This window comes from Ornithodoros turicata, chromosome 5 (genome assembly GCF_037126465.1).
Source record: "Ornithodoros turicata isolate Travis chromosome 5, ASM3712646v1, whole genome shotgun sequence".
In the NCBI taxonomy this organism is placed as follows: Eukaryota; Metazoa; Arthropoda; class Arachnida; order Ixodida; family Argasidae; genus Ornithodoros; species Ornithodoros turicata.
In genome coordinates, this window is record NC_088205.1 from 6,753,366 (window position 1) to 6,780,913 (window position 27,548).

General features: G+C 44.1%; 3 protein-coding genes across 13 annotated transcripts in view; 1 reads left to right on the top strand and 2 right to left on the bottom strand.

Moving 5' to 3' along the window:
* Window positions 1-2,564, bottom strand: part of LOC135393833 (uncharacterized) — a 366,589-nt gene extending 364,025 nt beyond the window's left edge. For 2 of the 5 annotated variants that reach the window (XM_064624139.1, XM_064624135.1), the window contains exons 1-3: window positions 2,436-2,564; window positions 2,303-2,358; window positions 84-205 (exon numbers count right to left, since the gene is read on the bottom strand). The gene's annotated coding sequence lies outside the window, so the exon portion shown is untranslated. The remainder of the gene's footprint in view (window positions 1-83; window positions 206-2,302; window positions 2,359-2,435) is intronic. The other 3 variants (XM_064624137.1, XM_064624136.1, XM_064624138.1) reach the window with 2 other exon arrangements.
* Window positions 1-7,612, top strand: part of LOC135393832 (uncharacterized) — a 260,444-nt gene extending 252,832 nt beyond the window's left edge. For all 5 annotated transcript variants that reach the window (XM_064624130.1, XM_064624131.1, XM_064624132.1 and 2 more), the window contains 8 exons: window positions 1,645-1,712; window positions 1,829-1,995; window positions 2,060-2,122; window positions 2,885-3,238; window positions 4,001-4,183; window positions 4,264-4,371; window positions 5,231-5,347; window positions 6,014-7,612. In XM_064624130.1, coding sequence (XP_064480200.1) covers window positions 1,645-1,712; window positions 1,829-1,995; window positions 2,060-2,122; window positions 2,885-3,238; window positions 4,001-4,183; window positions 4,264-4,371; window positions 5,231-5,347; window positions 6,014-6,345 — 1,392 coding nt within the window. In that variant the 3' untranslated portion in view covers window positions 6,346-7,612. The remainder of the gene's footprint in view (window positions 1-1,644; window positions 1,713-1,828; window positions 1,996-2,059; window positions 2,123-2,884; window positions 3,239-4,000; window positions 4,184-4,263; window positions 4,372-5,230; window positions 5,348-6,013) is intronic.
* The window catches only part of LOC135393831 (ATP-dependent 6-phosphofructokinase-like), a 28,330-nt gene continuing 8,327 nt past the window's right edge, over window positions 7,546-27,548 (bottom strand). The window contains exons 11-20 of one of the 3 annotated variants that reach the window (XM_064624127.1): window positions 27,448-27,535; window positions 25,292-25,438; window positions 24,501-24,571; window positions 24,339-24,426; window positions 24,079-24,231; window positions 22,159-22,385; window positions 21,007-21,118; window positions 20,718-20,926; window positions 8,291-8,429; window positions 7,546-7,727 (exon numbers count right to left, since the gene is read on the bottom strand). In XM_064624127.1, coding sequence (XP_064480197.1) covers window positions 7,641-7,727; window positions 8,291-8,429; window positions 20,718-20,926; window positions 21,007-21,118; window positions 22,159-22,385; window positions 24,079-24,231; window positions 24,339-24,426; window positions 24,501-24,571; window positions 25,292-25,438; window positions 27,448-27,535 — 1,321 coding nt within the window. In that variant the 3' untranslated portion in view covers window positions 7,546-7,640. Of the gene's footprint in view, window positions 7,728-8,290; window positions 8,430-12,010; window positions 12,445-14,356; window positions 16,663-20,717; window positions 20,927-21,006; window positions 21,119-22,158; window positions 22,386-24,078; window positions 24,232-24,338; window positions 24,427-24,500; window positions 24,572-25,291; window positions 25,439-27,447; window positions 27,536-27,548 lie in introns of those variants that run through there. The other 2 variants (XM_064624129.1, XM_064624128.1) reach the window with 2 other exon arrangements.

The window sequence follows — 27,548 nt, forward strand, 5'->3', positions numbered from 1 at the left end:
ACACACACACACACACACACACACACACACACACACACACACACACACACAATCTTTCTCTCTACGTTTACGCTTTCCCTCACCTTCTCAAAAACGCCAACAACGCGGAGTGGGCTCCCATTGGTCTCTTCATCATACGATATCCAATCATCGCGGGAGATGGCTTTAAGAGACCAATCCGAGGCTTCTGTGCACTGTCGCGCCCCTATAGGAGGAAAGGGAAAGCCACGTAATTCTCAACGTACAGGAAGGGGGGGGGATATGTTTATTAAAGATAAAGAAAGGAGGAAAGAAACGTACAGGAGCTGAACACCGAACTCTTGCCGTGTGCCTCAGGATACCTTCGCACGTGAACATCACCCCCCCCCCCCCCCCCCGCCTCAGGTTGCGAATGCACGAGGAACCCGTTACATTTGCGCCTCATCTTTCTTTCCGACCACAGAGACAAATCACAGCACCGCAGGCGCCCTCTCAAACAGTGAGCCGAAATCGTCCCTTTTGTCATCGCTCGCTGCATCACATATCGGCCGGCCCATTACCAACAGACTACGGTCGCCATCTCTTCTCTCCCCACTACATACAAACCGCAACCATGCGACTTTTAGCGCAATCAACCGATGGACCATATCAAGCGCCGATCTTCCTTCCCTGGCGCCAGACGTACACACAAAACACTTTCCCCCTTCGATGAACCTGCGTCGAATAACCCTGACGAGCCGTCTCCCGACCGCCCATGCACACACACACATACAAACGCGATGTACTAAGCACAAAACAGACAGACAGACGTACATCGCTGCAAAGTTCCATTATGTCGGACCCCCATGAATGCCTCACCAAGACGGCTCTTCACCTGGTCACGCTTCATTTTGGACGAAAGCATTTCCCGTCCCATTTCTTTTTCGGACACGCCACACACAAAGACAGATTCCCCCACCTTTTTTTTTACAAGAGGGACAGTCAGTGAGGCAAAGGAAAGGCACACTGAGCCTGCACAAAAAGTTCTCCGCTGCTTTACCATCACGATTTTCCCCTGCCTTATTTCATCTGTGCCAGCACATTTTCGTCTGCATACGGGAGGGAGACAGAAAGAAAAGAAACGAAAAAAAAAAAAAGAAGTGCTCGGCGAACGGCAAAGGGCTCACTTTCCGATTGCTGACGAGCTCAAAAAGTGCGCTTTGCGTTTCGATCGAAGACACGTTTGAAAAAAAAAAAAAAAAAAGACGCAACAAAGACTCAGTCGTGTCAGAACATCTGCATGTTGCAGAATCAAAAGAAAATATAGTAAAGATGATGTTTGGAACCTACACAATATGTGCACCTGATTGGTCTGTTGTGTCGCTAAAAGAGAGTCAATGATCAATTCGCATTCCAGTGTGGAACCCGCTTTGCATAGATGATGTGACCCGAGAGGACAGATGAGATGTGTATCACTACCGAGGCGCCGTGCGAAAATTTATTGATTGGCCTGTCAAGCCAATTTGTCAAGAAACTGCGTTTATTCTCCGCTAAATCTCGCGATAAGCCCATCTGTTGCGCTGCGTCACCCAGATATTATATAGCTGAGCGAATGCTAAACTCTTCCATCAACTTCAGATTTTGCGATACCGCAAATTTAATGCTCCCGTCTTGTTTCTTTCACAGCTGGGCGAGTTATTTTCCTTGGGACCATTAGCATCGGATTACAACATGACGCAAGTCTCGGGATTCAGGTGCGTAATCAACTGATCATCGATTACGGTCAGTGGAGCTCGTTTATGATGAGCTTCGCATAGCGCATACTTTGTAACTAAATGTCAATTTACGATTATCCTTTCCATATATGCAGCTATAGTGAAGGCAGCATAGGAGTCGAGTGTCGGATCATCCTCAACCAGCCCTTGACAAATGCTGCGCATCAAGTTGGTTTAGCCTTCGTACAACTGCTCGAACAAGGGCATGGAATGCTTCCCGCCGGGAATCTTCACGTTGATATTCGGTCTCTGAAGTTCACAGGTATAAGCTTATATCGCGTAGTGTGCCATTGAGAGCCTAACGGTTTGTTCGTTACGTGTCACAGGGGTCAAGTCCGGAGAAGTGCTCCCTCAAGTTCTAGTTACACATGGGCCGTCGTATTTTGATGGTAAGTTTTCGTATTTTGCGAAACTTGGCCAGAAAAAAGGCGCGAAAGCGGCAAATCTCGGTGAAAGAGCCTGTGGCATTTCTAAGATATCCCATGCTAGCACTCTAATGTATATGTGTGTATATAATGTATATGTATATCGTGTAACTTGCTTTTTGAGCAGCTATACTGAGTACTCACGTGTAGCACGTACAGAAGCCGGTATAAACGCTGCTCAGACGTGGAACATCATTGTGCTGGTAGAGAAGAAATACTGTTTGAATACGCGTGTTTACATTCGTGACTCTCATATTTAGTGATTTTCTCTACTTACACGGATGAACAATAGAAGTGAGGTTGGGATTGAAGCAGAACTACATGCTACATTCAAAAGCACGCCATCTGCAAACTACAGGGAATGCTGGGATTGGGAGAGCGGATCCGGATCATCTACGCATGCGCGAGCGTGGGCGGCTCGCGCGTATGAGATCGCGGAGCGCGGAGGCACGAGCACCGCGGTGAGGTGAATTCGCGCCGGCGTGTTGCGCAATAATGTGCACGGGATCAGATCGGTATCGGTTTAATACCAGAACGCGCTAAGTAGATTTTGTGGAGCGTTACTGACGATGCACGAGTGCCTCGATCGAGGGAGCTAATTAATTTCGCGACTGAGTTCGTTTTTGTTTGTTTTGCGACTTTATTTCCTTGTGACGCAATTGGTCATGTTATATCACACACCCATTTCAGGAGTCTAAGAAACACGTACAACTATTCTTATTTCAGCCGCATGGTCAGCTTGGTCAAGCTGGACAGACTGTATTGGACTAGATGGACGTTGCATCCCAAACAGAATGCGATCGCGTCGACGTGACTGCAGGTCCCATCATGGACGACGCACGGTGCTACCAGACAACCTTGCGTGCCTTGAACAGGGGGGCAAAGAGGTGGAGTTCAACAACTGTCTGTGTTCTTCTCCTACAACCACAACAGTGGCCACCACACCTGAACCTACAAGGCCACCTGACGGGCACAACACAAATTCAGTAGGCTTGGCAGCGAATTCGACCCCGAGTACGACAGCCCAGCCGATAACCAAGCATCTCGAGCAAACTGCTTCGCAGTCATCTGCTGGTGACCGTACGTGTCCCCTTCCCTGGCTTTTCACTATGAGTTTTCAGTTCAGGAAACCTTTCAAGGCGGTAAAACCGAAAATGAGCTTGCAAGTAATGGCAAACGTTTCTAAGTATGATGGAAAGTAGGGACATACAAAGGGACAAATGTCGGACAAACTACAGGTTTTCCCGCTCATTTTAATCCATTGTTCACTTAATTTGATCCAAGCGCTACCCAATTTAATCCAGACACCAACCAATTTAATCCAAGCGCTACCGATCTTAATCCAAGCAACACATGCAAATGCATTCCGTATGTATTCAGTCATGTCATGACTGGATACACAGTAAACAATTGGATTGAATTGGGTAGCTCTTGGATTAAATTGGTTGGTGTCTGGATTAATTTGGTTCACCACTGGATTAAATTGGGTAGTGCTTGGATTAAATTAAGTGACCAATGGATTAAAATGAGCGGGAAGACCTGTAGTCGGTCAGATGCCAGCTTGGTCGAATTGGTCAAGGCGCTCGACCTGTAATTGAGGGATGCATCATTCAAATCTCACCACTGTCTGGTTTTTTAAACGGCGGCCATTTTTTAAATTGCTATATAGCGAAGCTATATACATATATGTGATCAATCAAGACTAGTGTACTATCCTGTGAGGGCATGTAGTCAAACCTCTGTATTAATTTTTTTAATGAAAATATCAGTACGATTTGCCAGTACATAACTGTAAAACGGAAATGGAAATGGCCTTTCACTCATCCTTTTTCCATTCAACAGGGAGGCCGTGTCACTCCTGTCTTGCTGGTGAGATATGTTTCATGGCTAGCAAGGAAGCTACACCACACTGTGTGAAGCCTAAAGACCTGGATGATCCCAGGGGTTGTGGTGGATGGTGCTCAGGCCCCAACGAGCTCTGCAGGAGACTGGATAACGTCACATTTCACTGTGTCGATGATTCTGGTGAGCATCGTCGAACGTTGCAGCTGCGTTCCGCAGGTCTGTACCAAGTTCGGGTGGTGACGTTTCCCAATATTTTACAGAGTGCCTTCATGACGAATGGCAGTGTTCAAATGGGCTCTGTATCCCGGAACAGCGCAGATGTGATGGTCATTTCAACTGCTACGACATGACGGACGAATACAATTGTGGTAAGTGCGGCATCATGATGTTAAAGACTCACTCTCTCTCACTCATCCTCCTTTCACTCTTACATTTTTGCTCACTCATACACACAGTTGTACGACAGGGATCGACGCAAGCGGCAAATGTTGAACATGAGAGAACTGATGTTCTGAGGCTGGAACAGCATAGAAGGGACAATCACATACAAGGCCTCAAGTTGCCTAAGAAATTAACGATGAAAGTGTAAGAGTGAAATGTAAGAGTGAAAGGAGGATGAGTAAGAGAGAGTGGCTGGCTTGTCCCTTCAGATGATGCACCCTTGGAAGTCGCTGAGAAGGCGTGTTAGCTTAGCTCAATTGGTAGAGCCCTGGACCGGCAATCCAGAAGATGTGGGTTCGAGTCCTACAGCTGGCTAACCTTTTCAGTGACTTTCATCTTTCAGTGTTTCAACAGATTCAGTCCAGACAGCTACTTTAGACTGCGAAGCTCTTCCAGCTTCAGTACGTTGTGTCAAACACGAGAGTAGATTTAGAAGACGCACAGTTGCGTATCCGTCCCACCCGAGTCATGGAAATTGTTCCGAGACTGGCATTCTTGTTTACAAAATTTACTTCAATTAGTCCAAATGCCAGAGATCGACATCTTTAATGGGTATATACACTGGTAAACAACAATACAACGAAAAGTTTGACATTTCGAAACTCATTCGAGTTTCATCATCAGAATAATGTACCACAAGCTGCAGGTCCCATATATACCCATTAAAGACAAACTTTACGAAAAATTTTTCTGTGGCAGACGCCAAAATCTGGCCCTGTTCTGCCTCCGACCGGTAATTGAATTGCTGTTTCTTTCTGTCACTAAGAAAGGGTGTCGCTTTTACAGAATGCGGTAGCGATGGTTTCCATTGCGGCAACAACACTTCCTGTCTCCCACTGGACCGCCGCTGTAATGGATTTGTTGACTGCTGGGATGGAAGCGATGAAGCAAACTGCACAGCACGTAAGTTGCACTCCGCATGTACTCTCACAACCATTGGTATGCCTACACACGCATGTTATCTCTGCCTGTCCCATGTTTCACACCAAGCAACTTCCCACTTGACACTCCCTCCACTGGTGCAGATGATAATAATCTTGTCCAGAAGAACATTTCTCTCCCCTGTTTATGACAATGTTCAATAGTAGACCCAGTGATTTATCCAGACCACCTCCCCCTACACCCTCTAAATAACAATGAAAGATGGAAGTCACTGAAAAGATTAGCCAGCTGCAGGAACCAGCTTTGTACGTATTTGTCCCTTGTATGTTGTTCCAGCCTCAGAACATCAAGTTCTCTCACCCTCTAAATGTTCAGTGACACCCCCTAACTTTTTCACCTGTGTACACCCTACAGGGGGTGTCCTTACGATGTCAGCTTTAGACACGTGTCTGTAATGACCCCCCACCCCACCCCCCAAATTTTTTCCAACACCCTTCCGTGTTCGGGATTTTGGATAAACCACCGACTACATCCACTGAACATCCGGGACAATCCTTTGAACCACCGTCCGCTCTCTACGCCTACTGGAAGGACAAATCCCCGCCGACAGCGCCGACGACCGTCGCTTTAAAATCGCTTCGTCGAAAAACCCGTAAATACAGCACGCGACACTTTTATCTCTTGCAGTCTGTCCCACGTCTCAGCACACCTGTAACAGTGGCCAGTGCGTCCCCCTGGATTTCTTCTGCGACAGCTTTCGCGACTGTGACGACGGTTCGGACGAGCCCCCTGGATGCGACTCCCCCTGCCTCCCCCACCAGAAGCAGTGCCTAAACGGCCGTTGTGTGCCAAGTACTGTGTGGTGCGACGGTTTCGATTCGTGCGGCGACGGCAGCGACGAGGCCAACTGCTCCGGCACGCCGGCTCGGAACCCGAACCCCTTGCTGCCGCTCCAGCCGAACTTCAGAAAGAGGCTCATGGGTGCAAAAGGTGTTCCACCCAGCCTAAGAGCCAGGTGATCGGCAGTGACTGCCACAAAGAATGGACCTCAATCAAAGGCGCGATTTCGTTTCGAGCGGTTCTAGCGATCGATAACCGCGCGTGGACAGTGTACAGAAAGAACTTCTCCAATTTTAGTAATTCCTTGGCTCCTAAGGAGCCGCCAGTGACCAAGTGTGGTGCGCAGCATTCAAGAGAACACTGTGTATATGTGCGCGTGTGATTTTTATATTGATCCTGCACAGGAATGTGAACTCTCACGGACGTTCAACTGCATTTTTCCCCCCGAGCGGACGAGTAGTTTATGTACGATATGTTGCGTTTGTTTCTTTGTGCGTGTGCGGAAGAAAGTATATTACATATCGAAATGCCTGCCCGAGCAGACACGTGGCATCCAGAAAGTGAAGCCAGCCCGTGTACTTAATTGTATAGTTGACTTACAGTCTCGAGTTTGGATGGAAATGTGAATCCCAAAAAACAACCATCGGTGCTTCAGCGAACGAAAGAATTCCATGCCTTTTTAACGTACAGTAATAATGCCATACACACCCTTGCGAGTCATGTTTGCCAACTGCATACTTGCTACTTTCACACACGGTAGGAATGAAAGATGCCCGCATTTTACCTGATAGTAGCGTACTAGTCAAAGGAATAAAGAGATGCTTTTGTATAGGCCCCCTAACATTTCCGAACAACCTGGAGACAGAAGCGAGTCTCTGTAATATATGTATGACCAAAATTCCACAGAAGGAGGCATTCCAGTGTATTCCATGGGCAGTGCTGCCAGGAGTTTCACAAAGCAACGCGAGCTTTATTCAATTGTTTGTAAGCGAGCAGACAAATCCCGTAGCGCTACTTGGTTCCACGACAAGATTCCAGAGACACCTCACACATCTCGAAGCACAGAACATGCGCACAGTTGCAGTCTCATATGACGACAGTGTTGTTTGAAATTTTTTGTCCGTCCCAGGAGAAGAAAAGTGTCATGTCGAGACGACTCTTTGGACCACCACCTGCCTCTGGTAGGTCACCGTATTGATGTTCTAGGTACAAGTTGTTGACAAAAAAAAAGTGTTTGAAACATTTCATTGAGTATAGAAAAGTTACGAAACTTCTAGAGCGGTGTTCCTATGCAAAATACCTTTTTCCTTCAGTCTTGCAACAACCCGGAACGGACACGCGTTACCACTGTTACAATGTTGCTTACGATAAAGCGAGAAGAGAATTAATTTATTTTTATTGTATTTCCTCATCACTTAATATGTAATAAATGAAATTACAAAAAAAATCTGCGGTCTCGTCTGGTGAGGTTGCGCTACACCGATACGTTTTCTCCGATGGACTTTGATGTCGAAATAGCAAGGGTGATGAAGGCTACGCCCCACACGACCTGGAAGATTCGCTACAGGAAAACAGGCATTTTAGTTTTTTCTGTACACAGTCCTTTCTCTATAGTTTCTCCAATACAATAAGACACATGAATTGACCATTTTTATGTCTGTGCATGCGTAAGAAGACATCAAAACAGAGCAGTGAGCGGTGCTGCTTTACAATATCAACATTTTTAATGAACTATGCAAATTCCCAATAATTTGTCAAACCATTTTTGCTACATTACCATTTACTTTTAACGTCTTTATCTGTTTTTAAGTTTGTTTTTATCTGTACAATTTACATCACTTACAACATAATTAACTTGCAACGTAATTAACGCACAATTTACGTAACACTAACTGAAAACGGCTGGGTGGTGAAATACTGGACCTTCCCTCCAATATCAGTCGCATGAGTACAGCAAGCCTTTTGCAACCAAGTCATGTACATGGTACTCTGTTGCACTGAATATGGCAGGTAGGTGCTACAGGGTAACAGTAGAGGTACTTCATGCACAGACACAAGCGAAGAAATTATACAAACGCTGCAATTCATGTCCATTCCACGTAAGTGAGTAAGTAGAATGCTCACAAGTCCCAGACGTTTGCGGCGACTGGCAGCAGCCTGAGAGGGCAGCACGTTACCATCCCTGCTATATGAAAAAATGTCAATTGCCTTCCTAAGCTTCTGGATGACCATCCACCAAGGAGTTCCACCTGGGAGTTTATTTCTGTGGAGAATATTCAAAGACAGAGATCATGCTAACAAGGTTCATAGTTTGTCGAGAGAAGACAGGAGTGAGAACTTGCATGAAGTGAAATGTATAGCTTTTACTGTTGCATTTTCCTTACACTTTCATTTTGCTTTAAGTGCACTTTTGGAAATGTGTTGTGGTTGTCCGGTACCAATAACAAATCCTGTCTAGCAGGATGTGCAGTTCATCACTGCTAATACTACAACACTCAATTTCCTCAATAGAGCAAAAAATACAATTCCGTAAAGAATGTGCCTGCAATACCATACACAGCATATGCATGAATAAAGTACAGGGCACGCACATACAAGCAGCACCTTAACACATCTTGAACTCTGGTTATACGTCACAGTATATGGTCCCAGGCGAAAATTTGAGCTGGGAAGCCAACTGGTACCAGTGCGTTCCCAGTTCGCACCAACTGGTGGTCAACTGGAACCAACTGGTACCAAACTGGTGGCAACTGGAAAGTAAACTGGTACCAGTTCAAGCTGGGCTGGTGGCAACTGGGCACTTTGTGGTACCAGTTCAAGCTGGACTGGTTGCAACTGGGAAGTGAACAGGTACCAGTTCAAGCTGGGCTGGCGGTAACTGGAAAGTGGACTGGTACCAGTTCAAGCTGGACTGGCAGCATCTGGAAGTGAGGTCGTGAGGTGGTGCCAGTTCGAACTGGACCCGTTTACATATTTGGGAGGAAGTTTCGGTTTCAGTGCCAGGACAGGTTAATATGAAGATTGCAAGACGAAGTTATAAAAACGATCAGAAAGTAACTTTATTAATAGAAATAATCATATTTCCATTTTTGGTAAAGTTCCTGTTAACGAAAGTTATTTTGGAACTCTTATATTTGTATTTTGTGCGTTCCTGCTCACCCAGTCCCAGTTGAACTGGTCCAGTTGCAACTGGGACTGGGCGAACTGTGTTATCGAACAGGGACCAGTTCGATCAACTGGTACCAGTTGGCCCAACTGGTTTCTGGCCGGTCCCAGCCTCAACTGGTACCAGTTAGCACAACTGGTTTCTAACCGGTCCCAGTCTCAACTGGGACCGGTTGCAACTGGGACTGGGTGAACTGTGTTATCGAACAGGGACCAGTTGTCCCAACTGGTACCAGTTGATCTGGGACCGGCTGAACTGGTCCCTGTTCGATAACACAGTTCAACTGGTACCAGTTCAAAAAATTTTCGCCTGGGGTACATCGATGATACAAGACAAATGTCATATAAGATGTCACATAAACTTAAGGCTTGTGTTGTAGTAATGGATACAGAATCGTAGGATAGCCTTGTGGAAGGTGATAAGAAAAAAAAGTTCTTACTGCTTACATCTGACTGCTCACTGTTCCCTGTGTGCTACTTAAACTGTCGGTGTCTGTCACCCCGACCAGACCAAATAGCTAGCGATTGCAAATTTCTCACAAATGATCTTCCCTAGGAGAAAATGTGTGTGTATACCATTCACTCGAGTTTGCTGTCGAAGTATCATTAGGAGCACTGTCAAGGGATAGCTCCATTATACAGAAACCGACATTTCATTGCTTGGCCATTTCAAGCACAAAGGTATTTTTTCTTTTCATCTCAAACACAGACTCCAACCCATTTTAGACAGTTGGAGCTTAAGAAGCAAGTCTTACCACATATGAAAGATGAAAGTCACTGAAATGGTTAGCCAACTGTAGGACTCGAACCCACATCTTCTGGATTACCGGTCCAGGGCTCTACCAATTGAGCTAAGCTAACACGCCTTCTCAGCGACTTCCAGGGTGTGTCATCTGAAGGGACAAACCAGTCACTCTCTCTCACTCATTCTCCTTTCACTCTTACATTTTTGCACACTCATACATACAAGCGGCAATTGTTGAACATGAGATAACTGATGTTCTGAGGCTGGAACAACATAGAAGGGACAATCACATAGAAGGCCTCAAGTTGCCTAAGAAATTAACGATGAAAGATGAAAGTCACTGAAAAGTTTAGCCAGCTGTAGGACTCGAACCCACACCTTCTGGATTACCGGTTCAATTGGTAGAGCTCAATTGGTAGAGCCCTGGACCGGTAATCCAGAAGATGTGGGTTCGAGTCCTACAGCTGGCTAACCTTTTCAGTGACTTTCATCTTTCATCGTTAATTTCTTAGGCAACTTGAGGCCTTGTTATGTGATTGTCCCTTCTATATTGTTCCCAGCCTCAGAACATCAGTTATCTCTTACCGCATAGTTCCGTACGTTGCTGAAGATCATGTTTAAATAAATTGTGTCAAGCAAAAATGAAGCCATGGTAATGGGGGGATGGGCATGCAGACAATACAGTGTTGGGTTTGTGGTCGTGAACTTCATTTGTGGTGACAGACCTGCATGCAGGAGCATTGTAATGCTGCAGGTTCCAATTGCAAATCTTCATACTTTACGCCATACACTAAACAGTATTCTAAACAACTTTGCTGACAAACAGATGTTAGTTGTCGCTGAAGATTTCTTTCACATATTTGTGATAATGTTGCCACGATCACGATTTCTTGCACATGCGCTACAGAGGTGGACAGCCCGTCATCACGTCTACTTTTGAAATGGAAACACCATTCAATTGCCTTCAACCAACTTATGGACAATCCAGGGAAGCTACTTTCAAAACCTCATCCGTTTTAGTAATGGAACTCCCAAAACAGAAATCTATGTTCACGTTCTGTCAGAGTGTTTAATTCGTTGGGCAATACACATTGCAGTTGGACGTTCACTTAGGCTTCCACCAAGCATACGTGAGGATACACTGGCTTACGGTGTTGCACACGCGCTTGTACATGCTCTCCGCTTGTCCTCTCTTCCAGTTGCCTTTTCTGAGTACAACATCGTGTTAAAAGAAAAAGAGGAAAAAAAAAACACATACAGTAATACCTCAGTAATGCACTATCAGTTGTCATACATCATGCATGGGTCCTGCAGAGCCGGTAAGATTCGGCAAGCTCTATACATATGCTATACATTTGAAGAGTGCTGCACAAAAAAGTGTGACCATATTATAACAGCACAACGCATTCATTGCAAAAGCATTGTATTCTAGGCTGGTGATTGGGGCTAGAGCACTGCACAGGTGGATCCAGCCTCCCTTTTACTTACCTGCTCAGGCTCTACCCAAGCCCAGACTGCACAATTTATACCTTACGTGGCTCAGCCCAGTGTAGCGGGCTGTAAAAGTTGACCATATGGCTCAACAACACTGGGGTAACACGGGCTTGAGCCTGACTTAGGCCCAGCAATGTACGAGGTCCGTAATAGCCAAACCCAAACCCAGTCCCGGGTCCGCAAACAATGCTTTACCCAGGCCATCCCGGCCCCACAGGACGGTCCACGGCGCTGTTGGGAGAAGCAAGCAGGGCAACTGCCTAAAAGCTCATGGGCTCAGGATGAACTGTACACGGTGCCCTGCCCATTCCGGTCCCATATTGGTCCTGCCTGGTCCCCTTCACGTTTGCACAAACTTTGTGCGACAATTCTGACTGAATGGTCCAAAAAGCTGCTTTTCTTGGACTTCATATGGCTCTTCTATCCAATGATGATGCAGCTTTGCTTTCACTGGCACAAAATTCTTTAATACTGCATCTCCCTTTACACACTGGCGGGCTGTACCGACGGTCACATTCGACAGGTGTACGTGGTTACAGCAAAAAGGTTTGAAAAGACAAATTCACTGGCCAGTCTTCCAAATTTTGACTCCCAGGGTCCACCGTGGCACACAGCAAAGAAAAATGACATACCAGGATAGGGCTTCTGGAGAGTGCTTCCTGAGTCTGAGAAAACTATACGAGCATCAAAAGGTTGGGAGTCATACACTGTGCATACACTGTGCAGTTTTTTTTTTGTGGCAGATCACATCGGCGACATCACAGGCGGGGGAGATGTAGAGGCCACTCTGCCCACGTAGGTCTGGTAGTGCATAGCGAGAATCCGCATCAGACTTCGCAGACTGAGGAACCACTGCTCCTTGTGAAGCCTCACCCTACAAAGGAAGGCACATCCAGTATGATTGCAGAGGCCCTATCAGGGACACTATAAGACCCTCGTTGCATGCTAGCCCTTAAGTTTTTGCAAATTTTGTGGGCACGGGAAAGGGTGTCTATAGTCGTGCTCTAGAAGTGCTTTATAATTAGAGCCTGAAGTTTTAGGGTTTTACCCGATTCTTCCCAGAATTTGCACCCCGAATTGAAGGTTCACCCTTTAGCGTGAAACCAGCGGCAAATTAGCGGCAAATTCCCCTCACTGGGATGTCTGTATAGGAATGGATTAACATTTTTTGGCAGCAAATGCAGTTACATCACTGTTTGTACCGAACCACTACAGTTGGTTTGAGTAACTGAGCCAGATTTCTCCTCGAACCGGGAGTTTTTTTCACCCGAATTCGTACGAATTTAGTGCACACGTTTATTTACCCGATTTTTACACCCCGAATTTAGAAAAAAATATTTCCCTAAACTTCAGGCTCTACTTATAACGTGTCCTTTCTACATCGAGCCATCAAAGCACCTACTCAAGCGGCACGACATCTTCCTATATTGGAACAATGTTGGCAATGTCGGCCCAATATCAGACCACGATTGGACCAATATTGGGCCAACATGTTGTGTTGCCTGCGTAATTGTTGAGATACATAAATATAGACCGAAAAAGATATCGAGACAAGATTTCAAACATTGTGTTTTCTTCTGGATGTATGTGTAGGGAGAAAAAGATGCACCAGCCAATGTCATTCCTACATCGAACATGACTATAGCAAGATGTGACACTTCACAAATTATGCTGCAATCACAAACTTCATCATCACAGTTGGTCATAGTACAGCTTACCACTTGATACATTGAACAGCAGAAGCATGTGCAATGTCACTATTATGAAGTGTGCTACGGGGGGCTTATCAAGCCAGCTGCGTCATGAATTTAAGCACCCAGAATATGCAAAGTGCCCTATGCTCAATTCATGAAAAATTCATGTAGCAAATTGAAGGAATTTACAGAATTGTTATTACAGCTCCTTATTGTGAGCTGGCTCATTATTTCATTCCCCATGTCATCACCAGCAATAGGGTAGAGCGCAATGAAACTCCCCATTCATCATATTAAAATAAAGTTGAGTACTTCTTGAGTACGTACCCAAAGAACAGAGAAGGATGGCTATTTAAAAAAAACTGCACGTTCACAATCCAAAATATTGTAATGTACTGTATATTATAATGTAAAATTTTAAACCTTCCTTCTTCTTGTGTTGACATTATAATATACAGTACATTACAATATTTTGGATTGTGAACGTGCAATTTTTTTCAAATAACCATCCTTCTCTGTTCTTTGGGTATGTGAGGAACCCTTTTGGAAGTTCATTTCAACTTCAGCTTCTAGATCCCCCACACAGTTCTGCTCCCTCTACACTGAGTGATAGTTTTTTTTAGAATGAACCGTAATGCTGCAAGACACGTAAGCCCACCACAACTCTACACTGTTAAAAATGAACTTTACCAGATAGCACACTCTTGGCCAGTCATTAACCCGAATGACATCGTTCTCTCCCGATACGTTGAAAAATGGGAGGCTTACGCCTTTTTGTAACACTTATGCAGGAATGTTAACCGTCACAAAAAGTCGTACGCCCCACGCTTTCCACAAATCAAGAGTGATACAGATATCACTCTGTACAATGGTTGGCCTTCAGCATGCTATGTGGTAAAGGCGTGAAGCTTTGTTTTAAGAGCATAGAAGGGATTAACTCTTAATACAGACATCTTTGCGTAAACCAGAACTTTGAGACTTCTTTGCAAGTTGGGGCACTGTGTGGTTGAATTTAGGGAGACCCATGTGGGAATAATGAAAACAATCTGGCATTGCTTAGCGTCAAAAGCAGCAGGGTCTTACAAGTGTAGCTAACATAGGTAAAACCTTTATTAATTCCTATCGATACATATTTCCTAAAATATTTCTTGGATAAGATTTCATAAGATAAATAAATCTAATCTGTACACCACACAAGATAATCAACAAAACTATAGTTCCAGTGATAGTGAGCAATATTTTAGAACGTAATACTAATCACCCGACAGTTGCATGCGGGCAAATGTCATAAAAGGAGTGCACACAGAGTGTTTTTGCAGTCCGCGGGACTTCTGCCCTGTATAACACGCTAATTATATTTCATGACAAAAATCCCATTGTGGTCTTTGCCCTTTACAAACAAAGGTCAAAACAAACTGATGCGACTTCGCTTCTTAAGGAGAACACAAAGTATGCATTCAAAATGTGATACGTATACAACTGTTGTACTCATTTCAATATTTTCAATTTACGTGTTTCCTCGAAAGTATAAGCATAATCCGCTATGTGGCCAAGGTAGCTGGTCCTCAAAGTTGAACAAGTGGGGAATTAGCAGCACTGAACCACAGGCAATAAATTTGTTTGGCACACCAAAAATGGGTAAACAACCTCTCTACTAGTGCTCACATTGCATGCTTCACAGGATACAGCTATACGACATTAAAGGAGTTGACAAACAACCAGCAGACATTTGTGATTGATAGACCTTTTGCAGCCGATGCGGCTCAGGTACTCAGCACATAAAACCTTGCTTGTCTACGAAACGTGCAGTTTTCGTAATAATGTTTGCCAATTTTCTATCTTCACAGAGCTCGGATGAGAGGGCACGAGGATAAATGAGGTAACCTGAGGCGGAGCAGCCATGGGGACAGAGGTAGCATACACCTTTCCATAAAGACACACTTGCATGAACATCTCGATGCCAGATAGCAGAGCCGTCCCGAAGGGGGAGAGAGGCGCAGCCGCCTCGCCAGAGGGCACAGAACGGTAGGCCCTGGCAGGCTTGTTGGACAGTATAAAACAGGAATTAAGAGAATTTGGGTTTACAATATCAGCAGTGCCAATGAGTGTTATCTTTTCTTTGTTTACAGAGCTAACAGCAGTGAGGGAGGGGGCGCAAACTCGCCTTGGGATGGCGGCTCTGCCAGATAGTGTTGATTAAGGACTTAGGAGAAAATGAAAGTGGTGTTGCTGCAGAGGCCAGTATTCTGGTGGGCAATTACTTCGAAGCGCAGGGTTGCATTGCCACGGGACAGGGCATGAAGTCACAAGCCCACATTCTTTGATGAGAGTCATCAAGAAGTGTAGGTATACAGGTTCACAGGCCATTTAGGCTTTCCTCTTGCTGTGCGAGTACGAAAAATGTGTAGCGGCTCGTACGCACGTCGGTAAAGCAGAGATGTACAGGATGTCAGAAATGGACGTTACGACTTTTGTCGAGTGACACACATGAAAGCCCTTTATCGATCGTTACGTGTCTGAAGGCTGTAACATGACAATAACTGGTGATTATCTCATTCTCGCCTTTTTACGGCTACGTGAATGTAGCCGGCTATGTTACAAGCACCCTTCGTACCCTGCTTGACATAGTTGACTCTCCACCCGTACGGTATTCATCAAAGAATATCGTAGGAAGCAGGTGTAAGTTCTACACAATGTACAAGTACCACATATAGGGTTGTGTATTAAGTGCTACCTATCAGAGCACAAAATAAAAGAGGACATTTCTAAGGTACAAGTACATAACTGCGCATGAAATAAAAACGAGTTCCAAATCTATGCTAAAAAATAAAGGCCCTCAAACCTGAGAGGAACTGAGCACACTCTATGACAACAAACATGCCGTGCCAAAAGCAGTAGCAATATATCACTGTAGTAGAGTAAGATCCACCAAAGCCTGTCCTTGTAACCGAGGGCGGATCCAGGATTTTTCTGCGGGTAGTGTGGGGTTTTTGCCGTCTAGGACAGCATGCACCGCCCAAGATCAATTGGAGCACTCGGTGATGAAGGACCCCCTCCATAGACCCACCTCTGCTTGGGACATACTCTTGAATTTCCTCCCGAATGGCAGTGGTGGATAGCAGCCAAACGAAGGCAAACGACATTCTGCTGACAATCGTCCTCGAAAACTGCAATCACATGTCTCGAAAGTGAAAGACAAGAAACACTGACAATGACAACTGCCTAAAGTGCATGAGAAGGACAATATTTAGATATCTTCTTGAACATCTTCAATGTCTTCCGCAATCGACTTTTCGATGACCAGCGAGCGGTGCGTGGCGACCAAGCTCTCGGATGTGGCCAGCATGTTGAGGAGCAGGCGCAGGTCTCCCCACCAACGCCTCTTGGGAAGTCGGCTCCTAGAAATCACCATCACACACTGACGGGTGAGAATTCGTTTGATGCCAATATGAGGGCAAAGAGGCAGGGAGGAGGAAGAGACCGAGGTGGAGGACGAACAGAGAGGAAAATAGGAGAGTGACAGCAGGAAAGAGGAGAAAAAGGTGGAGACAAGCACACGTGACAGAGGAGAAAGAAACACTAAAAACTAAATGGGAGAGTGACAGCAGGAAAGAGGAGAGGAAGGTGGCAAAGAGCACACGTGACAGAGGAGAAAGAAACACAAAAAACTAAATGGGAGAGTGACAGCTGGAAAGAGGAGAAAAAGGTGGCGACAAGCACAAGTGACAGAGGAGAAAGAAGCACTAAAAACTAAATGGGAGAGTGACAGCAGGAAAGAGGAGAGGAAGGTGGCAAAGAGCACACGTGACAGAGGAGAAAGAAACACTAAAAACTAAATGGGAGAGTGACAGCAGGAAAGAGGAGAGGAAGGTGGCAAAGAGCACACATGACAGAGGAGAAAGAAACACTAAAAACTAAATGGGAGAGTGACAGCAGGAAAGTGGAGAGGAAGGTGGCGACAAGCACAAGTGACAGAGGAGAAAGAAGCACTAAAAACTAAATGGGAGAGTGACAGCAGGAAAGAGGAGAGGAAGGTGGCAAAGAGCACACATGACAGAGGAGAAAGAAACACTAAAAACTAAATGGGAGAGTGACAGCAGGAAAGAGGAGAGGAAGGTGGCAAAGAGCACACATGACAGAGGAGAAAGAAACACTAAAAACTAAATGGGAGAGTGACAGCAGGAAAGAGGAGAGGAAGGTGGCAAAGAGCACACGTGACAGAGGAGAAAGAAACACTAAAAACTAAATGGGAGAGTGACAGCAGGAAAGAGGAGAGGAAGGTGGCAAAGAGCACACGTGACAGAGGAGAAAGAAACACTAAAAACTAAATGGGAGAGTAACAGCAGGAAAGAGGAGAGGAAGGTGGCAAAGAGCACACGTGACAGAGGAGAAAGAAACACTAAAAACTAAATGGGAGAGTAACAGCAGGAAAGAGGAGAGGAAGATGGCAAAGAGCACACGTGACAGAGGAGAAAGAAACACTAAAAACTAAATGGGAGAGTGACAGCAGGAAAGAGGAGAGGAAGGTGGCAAAGAGCACACATGACAGAGGAGAAAGAAACACTAAAAACTAAATGGGAGAGTGACAGCAGGAAAGAGGGAGAGGAAGGTGGCAAAGAGCACACGTGACAGAGGAGAAAGAAACACAAAAAACTAAATGGGAGAGTGACAGCAGGAAAGAGGAGAAAAAGGTGGCGACAAGCACAAGTGACAGAGGAGAAAGAAGCACTAAAAACTAAATGGGAGAGTGACAGCAGGAAAGAGGAGAGGTAGGTGGCAAGGAGCACACATGACAGAGGAGAAAGAAACACTAAAAACTAAATGGGAGAGTGACAGCAGGAAAGAGTAGAAAAAGGAGGCGACAAGCACACGTGACAGAGGAGAAAGAAACACTAAAAACTAAATGGGAGAGTGACAGCAGGAAAGAGGAGAGGAAGGTGGCAAAGAGCACACGTGACAGAGGAGAAAGAAACACTAAAAACTTAATGGGAGAGTGACAGCAGGAAAGAGGAGAGGAAGCTGGCAAAGAGCACACGTGACAGAGGAGAAAGAAACACTAAAAACTAAATGGGAGAGTAACAGCAGGAAAGAGGAGAGGAAGGTAGCAAAGAGCACACGTGACAGAGGAGAAAGAAACACTAAAAACTAAATGGGAGAGTGACAGCAGGAAAGAGGAGAGGAAGGTGGCAAAGAGCACACATGACAGAGGAGAAAGAAACACTAAAAACTAAATGGGAGAGTGACAGCAGGAAAGAGGAGAGGAAGGTGGCAAAGAGCACACATGACAGAGGAGAAAGAAACACTAAAAACTAAATGGGAGAGTGACAGCAGGAAAGAGGAGAGGAAGGTGGCAAAGAGCACACATGACAGAGGAGAAAGAAACACTAAAAACTAAATGGGAGAGTGACAGCAGGAAAGAGGAGAGGAAGGTGGCAAAGAGCACACGTGACAGAGGAGAAAGAAACACTAAAAACTAAATGGGAGAGTGACAGCAGGAAAGAGGAGAGGAAGGTGGCAAAGAGCACACATGACAGAGGAGAAAGAAACACTAAAAACTAAATGGGAGAGTGACAGCAGGAAAGAGGAGAGGAAGGTGGCAAAGAGCACACGTGACAGAGGAGAAAGAAACACAAAAAACTGAATGGGAGAGTGACAGCAGGAAAGAGGAGAAAAAGGTGGCGACAAGCACAAGTGACAGAGGAGAAAGAAGCACTAAAAACTAAATGGGAGAGTGACAGCAGGAAAGAGGAGAGGAAGGTGGCAAAGAGCACACATGACAGAGGAGAAAGAAACACTAAAAACTAAATGGGAGAGTGACAGCAGGAAAGAGGAGAGGAAGGTGGCAAAGAGCACGCGTGACAGAGGAGAAAGAAACACTAAAAACTAAATGGGAGAGTGACAGCAGGAAAGAGGAGAGGAAGGTGGCAAAGAGCACACTGACAGAGGAGAAAGAAACACTAAAAACTAAATGGGAGAGTGACAGCAGGAAAGAGGAGAGGAAGGTGGCAAAGAGCACACATGACAGAGGAGAAAGAAACACTAAAAACTAAATGGGAGAGTGACAGCAGGAAAGAGGAGAGGAAGGTGGCGACGAGCACACGTGACAGAGGAGAAAGAAACACTAAAAACTAAATGGGAGAGTGACAGCAGGAAAGAGGAGAGGAAGCTGGCAAAGAGCACACGTGACAGAGGAGAAAGAAACACTAAAAACTAAATGGGAGAGTAACAGCAGGAAAGAGGAGAGGAAGGTGGCAAAGAGCACATGTGACAGAGGAGAAAGAAACACTAAAAACTAAATGGGAGAGTGACAGCAGGAAAGAGGAGAGGAAGGTGGCAAAGAGCACACATGACAGAGGAGAAAGAAACACTAAAAACTAAATGGGAGAGTGACAGCAGGAAAGAGGAGAGGAAGGTGGCAAAGAGCACACGTGACAGAGGAGAAAGAAACACTAAAAACTAAATGGGAGAGTGACAGCAGGAAAGAGGAGAGGAAGGTGGCAAAGAGCACACTGACAGAGGGGAAAGAAACACTAAAAACTAAATGGGAGAGTGACAGCAGGAAAGAGGAAAGGAAGGTGGCGACAAGCACACGTGACAGAGGAGACAAAAACGCTAAATAAAAACTAAAAAGTAATACATAAGACAGTATCATGCCCACAAAGAGTCACTGCATGACACTGGAAAGTGTTATGAAGAAAGCAAAAATGAAACAAATCCAAGAAAAATAGCAATATGACAACACTATTTCTATGAACCAATTTTCATCTCTTTCATAAACCATTCACAATTTATTTGGTGTTCGGTAGCAAAAATGTAGCGATAAACCCTGGGTGTAACCTGTACGTAGGAGCTTGGTGACAAGTGTGGTGACAAGTGTCCCAAGTGTCAAGATGGTGACAAGTGTCCCACGTTTGCTTTCTCCTAACAGAAATAGTCCTATCTCGCTTATCCGGAACTTAGTTAACTGGAACCCTCGTTCTCCAGTCTGCGTAATTACGAACAACTCGCTAGCGCTGTTGTTCTATCTGGTTATCTAAAATTTGTTATCCATATCCAAACATGAAGTTCTACAAAGAACGGTCCAGAACCAGTGTCATTCTGATTTGCTTATGTACAGGGTGTCCCAGAAAACATCTCATTGAATTATAATAAAAAAACTACGCCATCTAGAATCATGCGGTCAACGGCATTTGTTCTTACTAGGTTTTTGCCACCTCCTGATGTGCATGTCATGTAACCTAAGTTTAATTATGTAAATTTATGTAAAGTTCACTTTTTCATCCCACCAATGTGAAGAGCGTGTCTAATTTACCCAAATTAATGATAATTGACAGTGTACTATTACACACTATTACAGGTAGTGTACTATTAGTGCTGAAGGTTATCGCTACTCAAAAAATCAAGCGCTAACTATCGATGCAGTAGTTCTGAAAAGTAAAGTGGGGTTTCTTACTTGAAGTCTGTCTGTGGTTTGAGATCCTGAACAGGAGTAAACTTGTACTGACGACGAAGCAGTCCAAGCAGGCAGGCGCTGTCTTTTGAATTGGCATTAACTGTGCCATCGGGCTGCAGGTTTGCTTTTAGCTGCGTCAGCAGCCAGTCTGTTGCTTTCGCCGCAGTCTTGGTGCCAAAGTTGCGATCGAACGGCGATGGACGACCACCCTGTACATTCGCAGGTGCCAAAGTAAGCACAAACGTGCCACATACGTACTCACACCACCTAGTAGCAACACGTTTTGTACCTGCTGCATGTGTCCTAGGATGTTCATTCTGGTTGTGAAAATGTCCTTTCCTTCTTCGGAGAACAACTTGTAGATGAATTCTGTGGTGTAATTCTCATTTGCTTTTTCATTCCTATGTAGAGGACGTAAAAAAAAAAGTTTTAAGAACGAAAGGTTCAAGAAACAAGAACAAACAAGAAAAAAAAAAAAAGGTCAAAGAAAAGGAACGAAAGGTTTAAGTTTAAGTTTGATAAGCAGTATTCAACCTTATTTGCCCAACAATATTCGCAACATTATTGCGAGGCTAAATTTTAACGCTGCACATTGTGTAAGCTCATAATTGTCAGAATAAAAATCTTATGGTGGTTAACAAAATATAAAAATATTAAATAAAAAAATACACTGGTTAATGACAAACGAAAAGAGATTTTCTGTAGATCTGTGTTAAAATTTTCCCGGCACAGAGTGCAACCCAAGTGTCCAAGAATGATTTACCATGTTTTAGTCTCGGATAAATTCTAAGGGTGTTTCGCAGTGTTCATATTTCTTTGATGTATCAGAAGGGAATCAATTATTGGAGGAGAGCCAATCTATTATGTGAGTGCCATGCCAAAATGTGAGAGCAACTGTGCTTAGCTCATCTAAAGCTGTCAATGTTTCTGCAGACATCAAAACTAAACTCCTTTCGCTTGATTTTGTGCTCATATTCTGTATACTAAATACTGGCATAAGGTAATCTTAGGGTTCATCAATACAACACTGATAGCTATTCATGTTTTGTATTGTTTGATTAAGACATTTCCTCAATAACCGAAAACATTGTATGTATTAGCAACATACTATACAGCAGCTCAGAATTAGAAGAACCAATTTGTTTCTTTCATTTTGTTACGCTACCATGCAGGCAAATGAATCTTGAATTTTCTGAAACAAGCCACTGCCTTATCCACAACAGTTCTGGTCCTGCATTTAGACTTCACAGTGTGAACACACACGGAACTGAGGTCCCACAGGTGAACACACACGAAACTGAGGTCACACACGAAACTGAGACCCTCCCTCTAAAACTAATATTGATTGAAAGTTGCTACCTTTTCTCTCCAAATCAACTCATACAAGTGAGAGTTCTCTTAATCAATGAATGATCAATTTAACCTGCTTCTGATTGCTCACCTGAGAATTATGCCTCTCTGAACTCCTTCGGCCATCTTCGTTTGCATGTGTTGAACATCACCCATGAGGTCCTTGATGCTGAAGGGTTCTTCATAAATGTAAGCTGCATCAGCTCCTGCGGCTAAGCCAGCGAGCGTAGCAAGATAACCGCAGTATCCACCCATTGTCTCTACCACGAATACTCGTCGCTTCGTGCCCTGTGCGGACTGCCTGATGCGGTCACAAATCTGCAAGCCATATACAACGTATGAGTGCTTGTAAAGATGATTCACCTTTCTTCATTTTTTAGTTATCAGTGCTTTCACCCTATGCTAAACAACGTTTTGATCTTGAGTGCCATACAAAGCTTGCGAAAGCCATTTGCTGTATGCATTACGAAGGAATAGCCGCGTGCCAAAGACTGCCCTATCAATTACCACGTTGCATCTTTTCTACGACCGTTTGCAATCCATGAGACGTATGTTCACTTTGGTAAGCGAAACTAAGCAATCTGTCGAGGAATACATCGCAAACAACAAGAACATTATTTGCATCATGTACCACGGTATCTGCTAGATCAATAGAAATTGGAAATTGTGCTGATTTGCCACATTGACCCTTGAGACTCATTTTCAAACCATGAAACGCGCATTCAGAAAGTTTCTCTTTCAAAAGGAACATGCTGAAATTATAAACCTGGAGTGAATAAACTATATATACTTTACAGGAGCGAAACGTGAATTCAGAAAGTTTAGTTTTCAAAAGAAACCTTTTCAAATTTTTAATTTGGAGTGAAGAAACTGTTGATTGTTCGCAGGAGCAACACTCCAATTTAATTTCGGATTGGGTAAAGAATTGACAGTTTGCAGGAGCGAAACGCGAATTCAGATGATATCGTCTTCAAAACAAACATGCTAAAATTAAAATTTTTAGTGAACAAACTGGTAGTTTACAGCAGCGAAACATAAATTTTGCAGAATGCTTAGTTTTCAAAAGAAACAAGCTAAAATGTTAAATCTGGAGTGAATATTTTGGAGTGAATTGGTAAATACATAAAACTCAAACTCAATAACGTATTGATAGTGTGCAGGGGCAAAACGCAAATTCAGAAGGTGTGCTGGATTGGCTTGGCTCAAGCGACGTGAAGCTCTGTGAAGTCCAGTCACGACACTATCGATAGTCCGGAAAACTATCGCGATACTATCAAAATTCCGGTTCACTCGATAGTTGGACAATCGATAGTCCAAAACTATCGATAGTATCGCACATCGCTAACTCAATGGGAGCGTTCGGACTGCGCATGGCCATGATTGCTCACGCAAAAAGTGGAAAAAGTGGTGTTTAACTGCTTCAAATATAGCGGATTTGTGCAATCTGAGGACCAACTGGATGCCCCAGAAGAAACTTTCGAGGCCAGCATACAAGACGATGGCGTTTTCGACCGCGTTCTTCCCAGCACGGTGCTACTCGCGGACTACGTTTCCCTTGATGACGGCGTTGCTGTCGCCGGCCGAGAGCAACGCCAGTTGACAGACGAAGACCGTATCAATCATGCGTTTGGCACAAAACGCAATGAATCCGACAGCGGAATCGACTGTGGTGAGATGGCACGGCCGCCGCGCGCGTCCGCGAAGGACGCCACTCAGGCACTAGCCACCCTCAAGGACTTCTACGGCGGCCCCGATGGCACCTGTGCTGAGGAACTGCTTGCGGGCGTCCGGAAACTCGTTATTCGCGTGCAAACATCTGGTAAACAGGCAACTATTAACAATTTTTTTCGGAAATAAACCTGTGTGAGTGCAGCGCATGTAAAAAAAAATACAGACAATCGTTTTTTGACGTAGATTCGTTATTTCGGACACCTTGATAATTCTTTGCGCTCCCTTGAAATCCGAATTAACGAGGTTTCACTGTATTTGAACATCCCTACAATGGAATTACCTCTGTGATCTCGTTGAGGGCGGTGTCAGCCCCGAGAGAAAAATCTGTGCCGGGAACGTTGTTGCTGATGGTTGCTGGGATTACGATCATTGGGATACGGAGGGCCGGGTACTTAGCACGGGCCTCCGCCATCTGGAGCACCGCGTGATAGCCCTGAAAAAAAAAATTGAGAAATATGTGTACAACTAAACAAAAAAAAAGAAAGGCAACAGACAAAGCGAAAGCAATGTAGCGTCGATACTAGCGGCGAAGAAATTTACCTCGAACCCGCCAATGACCATTAGAGCCTGAATCTTGAATTCTGTGAAACGAGCCACTACCTTGTCCATCACATCACCAGGAAGCGTACTGAACAGAAAGCATCGCGATTCTATGACGTACCACAAGAGGAGCAGCTGTTCAAGGGCAACAAACGAACTTACCGCTTTGTCCCCAAGAAAGCACCTCCTTCACCCACCCACCCAGACACGTCGTGCCAGCCCATAGTGTTGATCTGAAAGCGGGATGGAAAAAAAAGAAATGCCTTAAAAAGAAAGGTAAACGTCCCACCTTACTGTGCGGGTCACAACATTAGACTAAAGCGGTATCATATTGGCACTCCTTGCGTTCCCATCTGCCTTTGTGTGGATACGGAAGATCGTAAATAGATTCATTAATAACAATACTCAAAATTAAACGAGCTCGTAAAGAGCGGCAAGAAAGAAGGCGAGCTGGCGATAATTGATCTTCATAACGAAACCCTGAGACTGGGAAAAAAACGCACTAAACTGGAGTCCCAAACACAGCTGAAAGCTTAATCTAACCCACACAGATACGTACACATCAAGGGGGAAAAGAGGGAGGGAAAGAAACATTTTCAACTGCTCCGTGTAGGAAACAGAAGGAGTGACGTGGAGCAGTTGAAAATATTTCCTTCCCCCCCTCAATTTCCCCCTGGATGTATATATCTGTAACTTTCAGCTGTGTTTCAGATTCCTGTTTAGTGCGTTTGCCGCCCGTCTCAGGGTTCGTTATGAAGATTAATCATGCTCATTTCTTTGGATTGCAAACAACTCTCTTATCTTTAAATGTCACTTATATTTTGTATACGTTCCTCTACTATAGGGTTGAGACTTCATCGAGCTGCGCAGAGATTTTTCTCTCAGCTCCTCATTGAGATATACTTCGGCGAAAATAAAGATTTGATTCGACTAATTTTCGTGCAGCCACTTACATTCCCCTCAACGAGGCCTTCAACACCATCGTGTATGGCATACACCACATCTCCACGGAAGAGGCAGTTCCTGACGACTGAACGAACTGCGGCATTCATGCCACAACATGGGGCTCCAACATGCATGACTGCCAAACGATACCCCTCCTACAAGAAAGTCAAGTTCATGTATGCTGGCTCAAAATATCAGACCACCGTATGTACATTGCTGAAAGGAAATTTTTCCATTCAGAGACCAAAAGATTGGATCATGGGCCAGTTAAGTCTCCATCTTATACAGTTCATAGTTAGCCACACACAAGGGCAAACCCCAGTGGCCTAGCCATTACTGCATATTACTAATTACATTTTGCTGTTTTTGAGGGCCTAATTACCTACTTCCACAGTTTTTTGTGCCTAAATTTTCAGGCTCTAGTCATTACACTCTCTCCATTTCTCTGGTACACTCCAAGAAGTCTACTCTGTATTATTGACCCATGTCCCCAAACCCCCCACCAAAACTTCAAAATGTATTAAAAATGTAATGAAACCTTATTAAATTTTTAATATTAATTATTAAATTTATTTAAATTAATAAATTATTAAATAAATTAATTAAATTATTATTTACTTAAATATTTAATATTAAATTAAATTTAAAATTAATTTAATATAAATATTAAAATAAAATATTTCATTTAATTTTTTAAAAATTATTAAAAATCCCCTGCTATGAAAAATTTATTGTATTGCAAAATTTCCTTTTCTTGAACAAATATGTTATGCAAGTGCAAAAACTAAACTTTTGTAGCACGTGAAAGTTGTATTTATGGTACAGTGAAATCTCGATGTTCTATTAGCACATTAAACTTTTTCAACCTCTCAGTTGTGCTATTCCCTCATTATGAGATTGCCCAGAGAAGTCGTTCTGTAGAAGACACATCATCGGGGTTGCAATCTGCATTGTTACACTCCATGCAAAAAATGAGCAACAATATAAAAAGAACAGCAAGCACGCAAGCAAAACCGAGTTGCAATACTTACCTTATCCTGAGAGCAAAGAGAAAAAAAAAAGAAAAAAAAGAGCACAAAGGTTGAATAAAGCCAAACGGTAGAAACTGTTAATGTGGTACCTGTCCCTGCTTTAAGCAACAATAGCGAGAATTGCATCGCAGGTGCTATTTCCTTGACTAGACAGTTATGTATTCGGGAATTGGAACACACACTCAGTGGCGTATCTAACAGGGACAGCCCCCATTGCATGCAGTGTGACTGTGCCCTTGACAAACCATCTGCATGCAACACCTAAGAGAATGTTACCATATTATTAGAGCCTGAAGTACCCCTGATTTTACCCGATTCTTCCCAGAGTTTTTACCCCGAATTGAAGGTTGACTCTTTAGGGTGAAACCCCATTTTTACCCAGCAAATTCCCCTCACTGGGATGTCTGTAGGAATGCACTAACATACGTGTTTGGCAGCAAATGTAGTTACATCACTGTTTGTATCAAGCCAGTACAGTTAGTTTGAGTAACAGCCCGATTTCTCCTCTAATTTAGAATACTGGACTTTTTTCCACCCAAATTCGCATGAATCTAGAGCGCACGTTTATTTACCCGATTTTTACCCCCCGAATTTAGTAAAAAAATATTACCCGGAAACATCAGGCTCTACATATTATCAAGGGTCTAAGGGTCAAAGGCATTTTGGGAAATATTTTTTGCAAAATTTTGGGGGTCAAAAATTAGTTGGAAAACAAGAGCACCCAATTCAGGCGTCGAATTTCTGGAATGATACGATACAGGTAAAAATTTCAGTGACGCTAAAATGACGACACTACACCAGATTCATATAGTTTAACCATCCTATCTCTTGCTGTAGCAAATTGATCTATCGTGTCATTGTAGTAATTTTTTTTTTAGTTGCTTCTCTTTGCACACACCAGAGTGTCTTCCCTTGCATTCACGCCCCGGACGAATGTCCTCGCTTGCCACACTACAGGTTTTTCCGGCGATTTTAATCCAAGGGCCAGCTAAATTAATCCATGCCCCATCAAGTTTGCGTGGCACGTGGATTAATTTAGCTGGCACTCGGATTAAACTCGTAGGGAAAACCTGTAGATATGCCTCTGCACATGCTGATCTCGCAAACTATGCTAATGCGCATTAATTGCTCACCATGCCCTTCCCAGCAGCATCAACGGCAGATTTTGGTGGCTTCAGCCTTGTTAGCATCTTGTATGTCTGTAGGTTTCGTTCAAAGCTCCTATAAACACAAG